Here is a 15,818-nt window from a genome sequence, read left to right as displayed (position 1 = left end):
CATTTTGAGGTCCAAAAAAATTTTGACTTTTTTTGTCCGATTTTGACGCCTTACTATACTATGACGTTTTTTATGACATTTTGAAGTCAAAAAAAATTTTGACTTTTTTTGGCCGAAAAAAACGCCTTACTATACTATGACGTTTTTTATGACATTTTGAGGTCCAAAAAAATTTTGACTTTTTTTGGCCGATTTTGACGCCTTATTATACTATGACGTTTTTTATGACATTTTGAGGTCCAAAAAAATTTTGACTTTTTTTGGCCGAAAAAAACGCCTTACTATACTATGACGTTTTTTATGACATTTTGAGGTCCAAAAAAATTTTGACTTTTTTTGTCCGATTTTGACGCCTTACTATACTATGACCTTTTTTATGACATTTTGAGGTCCAAAAAAATTTTGACTTTTTTTTGGCTGATTTTGACGCCTTACTATACTATGACGTTTTTTATGACATTTTGAGGTCAAAAAAAATTTTGACTTTTTTTGGCCGAAAAAAACGCCTTACTATACTATGACGTTTTTTATGACATTTTGAGGTCCAAAAAAATTTTGACTTTTTTTGGCCGATTTTGACGCCTTATTATACTATGACGTTTTTTATGACATTTTGAGGTCCAAAAAAATTTTGACTTTTTTTGGCCGAAAAAAACGCCTTACTATACTATGACGTTTTTTATGACATTTTGAGGTCCAAAAAAATTTTGACTTTTTTTGGCCGAAAAAAACGCCTTACTATACTATGACGTTTTTTATGACATTTTGAGGTCCAAAAAAATGTTGACTTTTTTTGGCCGAAAAAAACGCCTTACTATACTATGACGTTTTTTTATGACATTTTGAGGTCCAAAAAAATTTTGACTTTTTTTGTCCGAAAAAAACGCCATACTATACTATGACGTTTTTTATGGCATTTTGAGGTCCAAAAAAATTTTGACTTTTTTTGGCCGAAAAAAACGCCTTACTATACTATGACGTTTTTTATGACATTTTGAGGTCAAAAAAAATGTTGACTTTTTTTGGCCGAAAAAAACGCCTTACTATACTATGACGTTTTTTATGACATTTTGAGGTCCAAAAAAATGTTGACTTTTTTTGGCCGAAAAAAACGCCTTACTATACTATGACGTTTTTTATGACATTTTGAGGTCAAAAAAAATTGTGACTTTTTTTGGCCGATTTTGACGCCTTACTATACTATGACGTTTTTTATGACATTTTGAGGTCAAAAAAATTTTGACTTTTTTTGGCCGATTTTGACGCCTTACTATACTATGACGTTTTTTATGACATTTTGAGGTCCAAAAAAATTTTGACTTTTTTTGTCCGATTTTGACGCCTTACTATACTATGACGTTTTTTATGACATTTTGAGGTCCAAAAAAATTTTGACTTTTTTTGGCCAAAAAAAACGCCTTACTATACTATGACGTTTTTTATGACATTTTGAGGTCCAAAAAAATTTTGACTTTTTTTGTCCGATTTTGACGCCTTACAATACTATGACGTTTTTTATGACATTTTGAAGTCAAAAAAAATTTTGACTTTTTTTGGCCGAAAAAAACGCCTTACTATACTATGACGTTTTTTATGACATTTTGAGGTCCAAAAAAATTTTGACTTTTTTGGGCCGAAAAAAACGCCTTACTATACTATGACGTTTTTTATGACATTTTGAGGTCCAAAAAAATTTTGACTTTTTTTGTCCGATTTTGACGCCTTACTATACTATGACGTTTTTTATGACATTTTGAAGTCAAAAAAAATTTTGACTTTTTTTGGCCGAAAAAAACGCCTTACTATACTATGACGTTTTTTATGACATTTTGAGGTCCAAAAAAATTTTGACTTTTTTTGGCCGATTTTGACGCCTTATTATACTATGACGTTTTTTATGACATTTTGAGGTCCAAAAAAATTTTGACTTTTTTTGGCCGAAAAAAACGCCTTACTATACTATGACGTTTTTTATGACATTTTGAGGTCCAAAAAAATTTTGACTTTTTTTGGCCGAAAAAAACGCCTTACTATACTATGACGTTTTTTATGACATTTTGAGGTCCAAAAAAATTTTGACTTTTTTTGGCCGATTTTGACGCCTTACTATACTATGACGTTTTTTATGACATTTTGAGGTCCAAAAAAATTTTGACTTTTTTTGTCCGATTTTGACGCCTTACTATACTATGACCTTTTTTATGACATTTTGAGGTCCAAAAAAATTTTGACTTTTTTTTGGCTGATTTTGACGCCTTACTATACTATGACGTTTTTTATGACATTTTGAGGTCAAAAAAAATTTTGACTTTTTTTGGCCGAAAAAAACGCCTTACTATACTATGACGTTTTTTATGACATTTTGAGGTCCAAAAAAATTTTGACTTTTTTTGGCCGATTTTGACGCCTTATTATACTATGATGTTTTTTATGACATTTTGAGGTCCAAAAAAATTTTGACTTTTTTTGGCCGAAAAAAACGCCTTACTATACTATGACGTTTTTTATGACATTTTGAGGTCCAAAAAAATTTTGACTTTTTTTGGCCGAAAAAAACGCCTTACTATACTATGACGTTTTTTATGACATTTTGAGGTCCAAAAAAATTTTGACTTTTTTTGGCCGATTTTGACGCCTTACTATACTATGACGTTTTTTATGACATTTTGAGGTCCAAAAAAATTTTGACTTTTTTTGTCCGATTTTGACGCCTTACTATACTATGACGTTTTTTATGACATTTTGAGGTCAAAAAAAATTGTGACTTTTTTTGGCCGATTTTGACGCCTTACTATACTATGACGTTTTTTATGACATTTTGAGGTCCAAAAAAATTTTGACTTTTTTTGGCCGAAAAAAACGCCTTACTATACTATGACGTTTTTTATGACATTTTGAGGTCCAAAAAAATTTTGACTTTTTTTGGCCGAAAAAAACGCCTTACTATACTATGACGTTTTTTTATGACATTTTGAGGTCAAAAAAAATTTTGACTTTTTTTGGCCGAAAAAAACGCCTTACTATACTATGACGTTTTTTATGACATTTTGAGGTCAAAAAATGTTTTGACTTTTTTTGGCCGATTTTGACGCCTTACTATACTATGACGTTTTTTATGACATTTTGAGGTCAAAAAAAATTGTGACTTTTTTTGGCCGATTTTGACGCCTTACTATACTATGACGTTTTTTATGACATTTTGAGGTCAAAAAAAATTGTGACTTTTTTTGGCCGATTTTGACGCCTTACTATACTATGACGTTTTTTATGACATTTTGAGGTCCAAAAAAATTTTGACTTTTTTTGGCCGATTTTGACGCCTTACTATACTATGACGTTTTTTATGACATTTTGAGGTCAAAAAATTTTTTGACTTTTTTTGGCCGAAAAAAACGCCTTACTATATTATGATGTTTTTTAAAAAAGTCAAAAAATTTTTTTACCGATTTTGACGCCTTGCTATACTATGACGTTTTTTATGACATTTTGAGGACCAAAAAAATTTTGACTTTTTTTGTCCGATTTTGACGCCTTACTATACTATGACGTTTTTTATGAAATTTTGAGGTCCAAAAAAATTTTGACTTTTTTTGGCGGAAAAAAACGCCTTACTATACTATGACTTTTTTTATGACATTTTGAGGTCAAAAATATTTTTGACTTTTTTTGTCCGATTTTGACGCCTTACTATACTATGACGTTTTTTATGACATTTTGAGGTCAAAAAAATTTTTTGACTTTTTTTGTCCGATTTTGACGCCTTACGACGTTTTTTATGACATTTTGAGGTCCAAAAAAATGTTGACTTTTTTTGGCCGAAAAAAACGCCTTACTATACTATGACGTTTTATATGACATTTTGAGGTCAAAAAAAATTTTGACTCTTTTTGGCCGAAAAAAATGCCTTACTATAGTATGACGTTTTTTATGACATTTTGAGGACAAAAAAAATTGTGACTTTTTTTGGCCGATTTTGACGCCTTACTATACTATGACATTTTGAGGACAAAAAAATTTTTGACTTTTTTTGTCCGATTTTGACGCCTTACTATACTATGACGTTTTTTATGACATTTTGAGGTCAAAAAAAATTTTGACTTTTTTTGTCCGATTTTGACGCCTTACTATACTATGACGTTTTTTATGACATTTTGAGGTCCAAAAAAATTTTGACTTTTTTTGGCCGAAAAAAACGCCTTACTATACTATGACGTTTTTTATGACATTTTGAGGTCAAAAAAAATTTTGACTTTTTTTGGCCGAAAAAAACGCCTTACTATACTATGACGTTTTTTATGACATTTTGAGGTCCAAAAAATTTTTGACTTTTTTTGGCCGAAAAAAACGCCTTACTATACTATGACGTTTTTTTTATGACATTTTGAGGTCAAAAAAAATTTTGACTTTTTTTGGCCGAAAAAAACGCCTTACTATACTATGACGTTTTTTATGACATTTTGAGGTCAAAAAATTTTTTGACTTTTTTTGGCCGATTTTGACGCCTTACTATACTATGACGTTTTTTATGACATTTTGAGGTCAAAAAAAATTGTGACTTTTTTTGGCCGATTTTGACGCCTTACTATACTATGACGTTTTTTATGACATTTTGAGGTCAAAAAAAATTGTGACTTTTTTTGGCCGATTTTGACGCCTTACTATACTATGACGTTTTTTTATGACATTTTGAGGTCAAAAAAAATTTTGACTTTTTTTGGCCGAAAAAAAACGCCTTACTATACTATGACGTTTTTTATGACATTTTGAGGTCCAAAAAAATGTTGACTTTTTTTGGCCGAAAAAAACGCCTTACTATACTATGACGTTTTTTATGACATTTTGAGGTCAAAAAAAATTGTGACTTTTTTTGGCCGATTTTGACGCCTTACTATACTATGACGTTTTTTATGACATTTTGAGGTCAAAAATTTTTTTGACTTTTTTTGGCCGATTTTGACGCCTTACTATACTATGACGTTTTTTATGACACTTTGAGGACAAAAAAAATTTTGACTTTTTTTGTCCGATTTTGACGCCTTACGACGTTTTTTATGACATTTTGAGGTCCAAAAAAATTTTGACTTTTTTTGGCCGAAAAAAACGCCTTACTATACTATGACGTTTTTTATGACATTTTGAGGTCCAAAAAAATTTTGACTTTTTTTGGCCGAAAAAAACGCCTTACTATACTATGACGTTTTTTATGACATTTTGAGGTCCCAAAAAATTTTGACTTTTTTTGGCCGAAAAAAACGCCTTACTATACTATGACGTTTTTTATGACATTTTGAGGTCAAAAAATTTTTTGACTTTTTTTGGCCGAAAAAAACGCCTTACTATATTATGATGTTTTTTAAAAAAGTCAAAAAATTTTTTTACCGATTTTGACGCCTTACTATACTATGACGTTTTTTATGACATTTTGAGGACCAAAAAAATTTTGACTTTTTTTGTCCGATTTTGACGCCTTACTATACTATGACGTTTTTTATGAAATTTTGAGGTCCAAAAAAATTTTGACTTTTTTTGGCGGAAAAAAACGCCTTACTATACTATGACTTTTTTTATGACATTTTGAGGTCAAAAAAAATTTTGACTTTTTTTGTCCGATTTTGACGCCTTACGACGTTTTTTATGACATTTTGAGGTCCAAAAAAATTTTGACTTTTTTTGGCCGAAAAAAACGCCTTACTATACTATGACGTTTTTTATGACATTTTGAGGTCAAAAAATTTTTTGACTTTTTTTGTCCGATTTTGACGCCTTACTATACTATGACGTTTTTTATGACATTTTGAGGTCAAAAAAATTTTTGACTTTTTTTGTCCGATTTTGACGCCTTACTATACTATGACGTTTTTTATGACATTTTGAGGTCAAAAAAAATTGTGACTTTTTTTGGCCGATTTTGACGCCTTATTATACTATGATGTGTTTTTATGACATTTTGAGGTCAAAAAAATGTTTGACTTTTTTTGGCCGATTTTGACGCCTTACTATACTATGACGTTTTTTATGACATTTTGAGGTCCAAAAAAATTTTTGACTTTTTTTGGCCGATTTTGACGCCTTACTATACTATGACGTTTTTTATGACATTTTGAGGTCAAAAATTTTTTTCACTTTTTTTGGCATTTTTTGACGCCTTACTATACTATGACGTTTTTTATGACATTTTGAGGTCAAAAAAAATTGTGACTTTTTTTGGCCGATTTTGACGCCTTATTATACTATGACGTTTTTTATGACATTTTGAGGTCAAAAAATTTTTTTTGAAGTTTTTTGGCATTTTTTGACACCTTACTATACTATGACGTTTTTTATGACATTTTGAGGTCAAAAAAATTTTTGACTTTTTTTGGCATTTTTTGACGCCTTACTATATTATGACGTTTGTTATGACATTTTGAGGTCAAAAAATTTTTTTGACTTTTTTTGTCCGATTTTGACGCCTTATTATACTATGATGTCTTTTATATGACATTTTGAGGTCAAAAAAATGTTTGACTTTTTTTGGCCGATTTTGACGCCTTACTATACTATGACGTTTTTTATGACATTTTGAGCTCAAAAAAAGTTTTGACTTTTTTTGGCATTTTTTGACGCCTTACTATACTATGACATTTTTTATGACATTTTGAGGTGAAAATTTTTTTTGACTTTTTTTGGCATTTTTTTAACGCCTTACTATACTATGACGTTTTTTTATGACATTTTAAGGTCAAATAAAATTGTGACTTTTTTTGGCATTTTTTGACGCCTTACTATACTATGACGTTTTTTATGACATTTTGAGGTCAAAAATTTTTTTGACTTTTTTTGGCATTTTTTGACGCCTTACTATACTATGACGTTTTTATGACATTTTGAGGTCAAATAAAATTGTGACTTTTTTTGGTATTTTTTGACACCTTTCTATACTATGACGTTTTTTATGACATTTTGAGGTCAAAAAAAAGTTTGGCATTTTTTGACGCCTTACTATACTGACTTTTTTTGGCCGATTTTGACGCCTTACTATACTATGACGATTTTTATAACATTTTGAGGTCAAAAAAAATTTTGACTTTTTTTGACGCCTTACTATACTATGACGTTTTTAAGGACATTTTGAGGTCAAATAAAATTGTGACTTTTTTTGGCATTTTTTTGATGCCTTACTAAACTATGACGTTTTTTATGACATTTTGAGGTCAAAAAAAATTTTGACTTTTTTTGGCATTTTTTGACGCCTTACTACACTATGACGTTTTTTATGACATTTTGAGGTCAAAAAATTTTTTGACTTTTTTTGGCATTTTTTGACGCCTTACTATACTATGATGTTTTTTATGACATTTTGAGGTGAAAATTTTTTTTTACTTTTTTTGGCATTTTTTTAACGCCTTACTATACTATGACGTTTTTTATGACATTTTAAGGTCAAATAAAATTGTGACTTTTTTTGGCATTTTTTGACGCCTTACTATACTATGACGTTTTTTATGACATTTTGAGGTCAAAAAAAATTTTGACTTTTTTTGGCATTTTTTGACGCCTTACTATACTATGACGTTTTTTATGACATTTTGAGGTCAAAAAAAAGTTTGACTTTTATTGGCATTTTTTGACGCCTTACTATACTATGATGTTTTTTATGACATTTTGAGGTCAAAAAAAAGTTTGACTTTTTTTTGACATTTTTTGACGCCTTACTATACTATGATGTTTTTTATGACATTTTAAGGTCAAAAAATTTTTTGAGTTTTTTTGGCCGATTTTGACGCCTTACTATACTATGACGTTTTTTATGACATCTTGAGGTCAAAAAAAATTTTGACCTATTTTGGCATTTTTTGACGCCTTACTATACTGTGACGTTTTTTATGACTTTTTGAGGTCAAATAAAATTGTGACTTTTTTTGGTATTTTTTGACGCCTTACTATACTATGATGTTTTTTATGACATTTTGAGGTGAAAAATTTTTTGACTTTTTTTGGCCGATTTTGACGCCTTACTATACTATGATGTTTTTTATGACATTTTGAGGTAAAAAATTTTTTTGACGCCTTACTATACTATGACCTTTTTTATGACATTTTGAGGTGAAAATTTTTTTTGACTTTTTTTGGCATTTTTTTAACGCCTTACTATACTATGACGTTTTATATGACATTTTGAGGTGAAAAAATTTTTGACTTTTTTTGGCATTTTTTGACACCTTACTATACTATGACGTTTTTATGACATTTTGAGCTCAAAAAAAAGCTTGACTTTTTTTTGGCATTTTTTTACGCCTTACTATACTATGATGTTTTTTATGACATTTTGAGGTCAAAAATTTTTTTGACTTTTTTTGGCCGATTTTGACGCCTCACTATACTATGACTTTTTTTTTATGACATTTTGAGGTCAAAAAAAAATTTTTGACTTTTTTTGGCATTTTTTGGCGCCTTACTATACTGTGACGTTTTTTATGACATTTTAAGGTCAAACATTTTTATGACTTTTTTTGGCATTTTTTGACGCCTTACTAAAGTATGACGTTTTTATGACATTTTGAGGTCTTACAAAAATTTTACTTTTTTGGCATATTTTAACGCCTTACTACACTGTGACGTTTTTTATGACATTTTGAGGTTTTACTAAAGTATGACTAAAGTATGACTTTTTTTTTGGCATTTTTTGAAGCCTAAATATACTAGGTGTTTCATGACATTCTGAGGTCTTACTAAAATAAACAGTCGGCCCCGATCAATAGATCCCAAAAACACAAAAATGTAACAGCGTGTAAAATAATATTTTTTTTAGGCTGTAATGTTGGCTATTTTAACATCGGGATAAATCTATAATTGCTTACTTGTGGAGCCAGCCCCCAGCGGCAGCCGAGAAACGCGAACGCGGAAGTGATCCTCACTGCTGAAACCTACAACTCTTGCCTTTGTTACGTTCCACTCTGTGCCACCTGCGACTGCGAGGACACACTGCTGCGGTACACTGATACTGCATTTTACAGGGTAAAAAAAACGCTCTCGATGGCCAGCCCGCCCCTGAGCATGTCCCTCCAGGACAGGGATGAAACAGACTCAGATGTTTCAGAAAGTTTGTCCAAAGTATCAAATGAATGCAGCTTCTGTTTATCTTGTCGGAGTTTTGTTTCTGCTGTAAGAATCCGACCCTTTGTTTACTACTACTACTACTACTACTACTACCACTAATAATAATAATAACGATAATCACAGACTATTTATATTGTGTACATGTACTCAAGTATTTTATGCCACACGTATACGAGTCATACGTTCATTGAATGAACGTATGAATCCATTGTACTTCACTGCACGTTCATTACATTTCATAGGCAAATGTACGTTTTACTCACAGCACTCACAGCGAAAGATCAAGAATTTATTCTCTCCAAGCATAATCCTTGATATGATCCTTGACTCCTTAATAAAATATGACCGCTTACTCTATATTTAACAACGCAAAGTAGATCATTTTAGCTTTAGTTCAATCAGCTACACAATAATACATTAGTAATAAATACTTACTTCAATTGTGAATGCTGGACATTTACTCGTTTTTTACTTTTACTTGAGTAACTTTAACAGTTATGGTTTCCTAAGGCTTATTGAGTGTTTTTGAATAGCGCACTAGTTTGTCCCAGTAAGCTTGCCGTACTTTCACATGACTTCTGCTTACACTGCGTGTGACTGACCCGCATTCCTCAGGTGGCTGTAGCCCCTTCACACTGACTCGTTTTAGGGACGAACAGGACATAAACAGTGGCAGTAAACAGCGAAAACAACATCCATCGCTGTGGGGCTTTAGCATGTAACAGTGCTCGTCGCTAACTCTACCAGAACAGCTGATAGTCTGCCGTGTGTTGGGAGGATTTCAAACATCTGACTCGGATCCGCAGCTGTAATATCCAGTTTTACTTTTATTTTTCAGAGCGCATTTGCAGCCTGTTGGAGTGTGAATACATGGACGCGAGATAACTGATGACTGAGGAACTGTTCGCTTTCTCCGGACGGTGATGGCTGAGTTAGTGAGAAGGTGAGATCAGCTGAGTCCGAGTCCTGGTTCAGTCTGCTTCCCGTATAACTGTAGAAACCACTGTACATTATAGTAAATGTGCTTCAGTTGATCATGGCTGCAGCTTTTTCTGCTACACCTGCGACTTGAAGAGTACTGGAGCATCACAACAGCAACTTTAATGCATCTTTGGCATTTCTTGACAAGCACGTGAATAAACTTAAGTCTCCAATTTATGTCTAGGGAAACCAAACAGCCCTCAGAGTGTAGACATTTATTTGATTTATATTTCATTACATTTTTATTTGTATTTATTTTGCAGGTGTAGTTATTTCTTCCTCTATGATGGATCCAAGGTCAAAGGAGAAGGCGACCCCACAAGAGAGGGAATCTGCTACTTCTATCCTGAAGAGGTTTGACTTTCACAAACTGTTGCATGTTACACGTTTGGTTGTGCTCTGGGTGGATGGATGGATGTTGAGTATGATAATGATTCCCCAGTGTTTGTGTGTTTATATTTTAATCCATGGATTATAGATCTGTAAGCTTAAAGTAAGTCAGTTCCTGTTTTATTTCTCTCAGACCCCTTTAGATAAGCAGGAGCTGCTGTGTGGACAGCTTGCCGGCGTGGGCCGCTGCGTCTCTGAGCTTTCCTCCTCTCCTGTACGCATACTGAGGCTGCGCCGCAAAAAGTATGCCATCCGCATGAAAGGTGACTTCTTCTGGGTGAGTGTTCTCACAGGTGGTCCAGCTGCAGCTTTTCAAGATGACTTTGTTTTTGATGGCCATTTTGAGGAATATGTTTCTTTTTTTGTTTTCCTCCCAGGCTCTGGGCTGCTCAGTGGATGTCCCTGTCATCAGTGTCTGTGAGCTGCTGGATCAGCTAATTGACCTTTTTTGTTTCTACAATGGCTCTGTCCGACAGAGCTACCAGGTACAGTCTCCACTTGTCTTAATAATTCTACAGTAGTCTTGTATTTTGAAAGTCTGGTTTGTCACACAGGAGTCTTTTTTTTTTTTAGAAGACTTTAGAGGACATCAAGACATAGATAAAAGTCACGGACCAACATTAAAGAGCAATTTACAAAAAGCTGAAAATCAAAAGTGTTTTTTTAATACCTCTGCATGTTTTAAGTTTGAACTTTGTTTTGTGCTGTAGCTTAACAGTCGGGAAACTCTGGCTGCTCGCTGGGTGCAGTACCTCTCACACCTGCAGTCAGGATCCTCGGAGCTTCATCGCATCTTCAGCTGTTTAAGGACCATTGACTCAACAAATGTATGTACAAAATGTTGTCTGAGTTCTGCATTTAAACAACAGCGGCTTATCTGATTCTGCACATAGAAGTTCTCAGACAGGATATAACTATGTCACAATATCCTGTGGTATTGTGTAAGTCATCATTATGTTAACAAACATGCAGAGGCAAATTTTGACATATTTACTGTGGCCAGAGAATAAATTATGATGTTGAAAAAAATGCTGGCCACGTGAAAGGTTAAATTATAATGTATACAATGTGCTACTTTTAAAGCACATTTTAAATCTTTTCAGCAGCCAAGTCCATCACATGATGGACGATATAACCACTTAAATAATTATATTTCTACGTTCATATATGTGTCTTGGTCTAACAACTGAACAATAAAGTTATTATGTTGTAACTTGCTATGTATGAATAACTTTTCAGTTTCAGTTCTTTTAGCTGGTGACAAATTGAATTTGTATTCCCAGGTTGACCCACTTCTACTTCTCAAAGCTGCCCTCATTCTTCAGGCCTGTCAGCGCTGCCCTCTAGTGTTAGCAGGCTGCATCCTGTTCAGAGGAAGGTGGGCTGACATTTTGACTTTATACCACCTCTCAGTGGGATAGTTTTGGGAAATGTCACAGTCTGAAACCAGACTTTTTTTGTGCCTTCCCTCCTCAGGGTTGTAAGCACACAGATGTCTCCTGAGCTCACAATGAAGGTCATGGTTCATGAGAGTGAAACGTACACCAAGGTAGGACATGAGATTTAGTCCAAATGTTTTCCACTCAGTGTAATTGTGCTTTAACATTGTTCATCGTTTGGAAAATACACTTATTCCCTTTTTTGCCAGAAGTTAGCTGAGAAAATCAATACCACTCTCATATCTGTAAGCTGAATATGAAGCTGGGGCCAGCAGCTTAGCTTAGCACAAAGACTGGAAAAGGGAAAAACACTAGCTCACCAAATGCTTATTTGGTGCACCAGACAAGAAATAAGCATATTTTCAAAAATGTTGAACTGTCCTTTAACAGGGAAACTGAGAAGCTTTTTTTTTTTTTTGATTTAGGCCCAGAGGCCGAATGGACCAAGCACCTCCAGCTCATTCGGGGCTGCTGTCAGCTCCACTACAGTGTTCCTGACCATGTCTGAACTCCAGTACCTGCAGTCCGCTCCTGTTGACAAACACGTCAGGTAGTGTCTTCCCTTCCTGATATTCAGTTACTTTATTAACTAAAAGAAAACAAAGGATGCTTGAATAACATTTCCAGAAAACTCTGAATGTCTCAAACTGTTTTCCACCCTCCAGTTCCCACTCTACTCCACACAAAGACGCTCCCCAAAAGAAGACCCGTCTGTCAAGAACTTTATCTGACATGGCCTCCACTGAGTCAGATTCATCCGATCCAGGTCCCTCCCAGTCCCCGCAGAAGTTGTCCCTCAGCCCTTGCTTGTCAGAATCAGATAGCTCCTTGTTTAGCCCGGCTCCATCACAGAGCACCGCTGATCCACTTAGCCCCCCGCCACAGTGCCTCGAGTCTCCTTTCTCAAATGGAAAACTCTCCCATGAAGCTGAGGAGGAATCGTATTATCAGAGTTTTCACAGTAATGGAGGTGAAAACAGCCAGATACATAACAAAGGAGACAGCTCAGTGTCTGAAGAAAACTCCCACCTCAATGGAGGTGGAAGAGATGGAGACGCAGCTTGCGGGACAGTGTTTGACTTCCGAGGGGTTGAGTCGGGCAATGAGGAATCATGGGACAATGAGGTGGTGGCGGGAGATAGCAGAGTTGGCGGTGGGAATGCACAAGGTCACAAGGAAGAGGTGCGAGACCCTCCTCCTTGCTCTGGTGCTTTTGACGGCCCAGAGGAGAGTCCATTGATCCCCATGACGCTGTATCTGCACCGGGTTAAAGGCCTGGTGCTGGCCCTGCTGGTGGAGCCTCACTTCTTGAGTGACACAGCTTCGATGGAGGAAGTGGTGAGAAACAAAAGCAGCCCTGCTAATAACCAGCATTTCTCTTATCTTTGTCACATTTTAATTCTGAAACTCTGAGAGCACAAAACTTTACCTCAGTCCTTTTGATGAGTGGAACAAAAAGAAGCTTCATGACAGAGCTGATGTAATACATTACAATGTCTGCCTCTGTTATCCACCAGCTGTGACTCAGTGGAATTTGAATTTAAGTGCATGAGTGCACTAATTTGCCTTTGTAATGCTAATATTTGGCTCTGCCTTTATGGTTTGTATCCAGTATCACAGCAGCCTGGCGTCGCTCAATGGGCTGGAGGCCCATCTGAGGACCATCTCTCCAGGGGCCCCGGGTGCTCCTGGACCCTACATCTTTGCCCATTTTGATTGCATTCAGAGCACACTGACAAGTAAGGCCCCCATAATAATTTCACACATCTCTCTTTATTCACTCTCTGGCTCTTCCTATACTTTGCTTTGCATCATTTTTTTTTCACAGTTTTCACTTTACTGCTAGAGTGAGTATGAGCCCTGGCATCTCTACCTGGGGACTGGGGTGGGGTTTGGCAGTTTATATTTGTCTTTGCATGAGCTAACGGCTAATTAGTAAGACTGTGATCAGCATTCCTTTGTGCAGCAGGCATGTCTGTCCAAGGTTAATGTGCCACTGTTCTTGTGTGTCTCTGCAGCCAACCTGTCTGGTCGACCAGGGGGAGCCCCGGAGCATCCTTTTGTCAGAGCCACATCGCTTCTTCACTCGCATTTCTGTAACACTGAAACTCTGCAGGAGGCTATTATCAGGTCAGTATGGCAGTGACGTGGAGGTGGTGGTGGTGGTTGGGAGGGGGGTTACTTGTGCCTTTCATGGTGCTTCAAGTAGAAGTCGGGGGTGGGGTCTGGTCAGTTCCTCTCGTCTATCATCATATCCCATCAATCCCTGAATGCTTTTCCTTTACTTGCACAGATCATGCTGCAACTGCTCACATTTGTTGGAAAAGAAAACCTTTCTATTGTTGCTCTGTGTGTCTCTTTATCATGTCACTCTGCTCTTTTCTGTTGCATGTCATCAGTCTACATGCTTGAAATGTAAATGCGTGTGACATGTTCACCGCAGGAGTGCTGGTGCTGCTGTGTATGGAACCCGCAGTGTGGCCCAGGAGACTTACTTCCAGCAGCACGGGGGATCACTGAGGAACTCGGGCATCCCTAACCACCAGGACAGCGCTTTCTCGCTGCCCAGCAAGGCCCGTCACAGACTGCTGAAACACGGGGTTAACCTGCTCTGACACTGACAGCAATGTGACGTCTGCTCTGCGTGTTCACATATAATTTAATGAAGAATTGTCCTGTTTTGAATAACTTTAAAATCACCACAGGATTTGAGAGAAGAAATCTGATTAGGAGCTTCCTCTGTTTCTGTATCTTCTGTGGTTAGATAACAAGGGAGCAAGATAACCAATCTTCTCACTGCAGAGTTTATGCAGATACTGTATGTGTTATGAAACTATATAGCACTTATATTCACAACATAACATTATTTCTTTTCTATTTTGTATCTTTACTATGAATTTGCTACGAAAATAAGTTTAAAAAAAATTCTTTTGTTATGGCTTTGGCAGGTTACGTTTATGTTGAGGTTGTAGTCTTAGTTGCACATGCACATGCTTGTCTGAGTACAACCCCACATTTTATTTATGTTATGCTAAAAGACAATACCTTTTTGTATCAAGCACAATTTTTAAGCTTCTCTTTCATACACTGCACACACTTTGCAAACTTTTCACTTTATAGACATTTCCCGTTCAGTCATACCCCCAATTCAGTAAATGTAAAAGGCAATTTCTCATACTTGTATTTATTAATTTAAAAAGAAATTAAGACTAAGGCAAAATGAAATCTTTATATTGTGATGCATTTGTACAGAATTATGCTTTCCTTTGCATGCATATAGTGTAAAACAGTATAGGTTTATAACATAAATATCCAAAATTATCTTAAAAAAAGTATTAAAATGTCTATTTATTTCAGATCAAGATCTTTAGCGACAAAAAAATGCTATTTAACTTTTAGACTAGATCTACTGTTTCCCCATGAAGTATCTTTAAAAAAAGGTCTGAATTCCAGTCCAAGTTTGTTGAGAACGGATTCACTTTGTTGCATTATTAATGGAAATTTAATGAATACATGATCCTCTCAGAGATGAGTCTTATGTGAGCTACTTTTGTAAATGCTTGTTTAAAACCACAGGGGCTACACGGCCTTATTAGGGTCATCAGGGGCCTGCATGTGACCCTGCAGTCTGGCCCCTGTTGTTTTCCACCTCAGGCTTAAGGCCTCGTTGCAAAATGGTTACAGCTGACTGGAGGATGACGTGCGCGAGGCTTTTTTGAAAAGCCAAGCACATGCTCATAAAATGTTATTATTCGTGTTCTGTCCTGAGGTTTCTGTGTGTGTACGTGTGTTGTAAATGCGATCGTTCTTGATGATCCGAGTAGTGAGTAATTAGAGTCATTAGCTAAGTAGTTGACTTTGAATGGATGGGGTCGGCGCTCTTTGGGGCGCCTCATTATGCAGGCGCAT

General features: G+C 35.3%; 1 protein-coding gene across 1 annotated transcript; it reads left to right on the top strand.

The window, feature by feature from the left end:
* The first annotated feature begins 9,997 nt into the window (after positions 1 to 9,997).
* hps4 (HPS4 biogenesis of lysosomal organelles complex 3 subunit 2) lies at positions 9,998 to 15,675 on the top strand. The gene is made up of 12 exons (XM_041043125.1): positions 9,998 to 10,042; positions 10,344 to 10,434; positions 10,604 to 10,747; positions 10,848 to 10,955; positions 11,181 to 11,297; positions 11,754 to 11,848; positions 11,947 to 12,019; positions 12,335 to 12,459; positions 12,575 to 13,247; positions 13,522 to 13,648; positions 13,928 to 14,039; positions 14,353 to 15,675. The coding sequence occupies exons 1-12, from the start codon at positions 10,023 to 10,025 to the stop codon at positions 14,522 to 14,524; spliced, it is 1,857 nt and encodes a 618-aa protein (XP_040899059.1). The 5' UTR covers positions 9,998 to 10,022; the 3' UTR covers positions 14,525 to 15,675.
* The last annotated feature ends 143 nt before the right edge of the window (positions 15,676 to 15,818 follow it).

The sequence above is a fragment of the Toxotes jaculatrix genome, chromosome 7 (genome assembly GCF_017976425.1).
Source record: "Toxotes jaculatrix isolate fToxJac2 chromosome 7, fToxJac2.pri, whole genome shotgun sequence".
Lineage (NCBI taxonomy): Eukaryota > Metazoa > Chordata > Actinopteri > Toxotidae > Toxotes > Toxotes jaculatrix.
This window is presented reverse-complemented; position numbering and strand designations above follow the sequence as displayed.

What these genes read in the sequence shown, in the direction of transcription:
- hps4 (XM_041043125.1), top strand. Translation starts at nt 10,023, where the DNA reads ATGGCTGAGTTAGTGAGAAG. An exon ending in CTGTCCGACAGAGCTACCAG is followed by an intron (nt 10,956 to 11,180) that starts GTACAGTCTCCA and finishes TTTGTGCTGTAG; the next exon opens with CTTAACAGTCGGGAAACTCT. An exon ending in CCTGTTGACAAACACGTCAG is followed by an intron (nt 12,460 to 12,574) that starts GTAGTGTCTTCC and finishes TCCACCCTCCAG; the next exon opens with TTCCCACTCTACTCCACACA.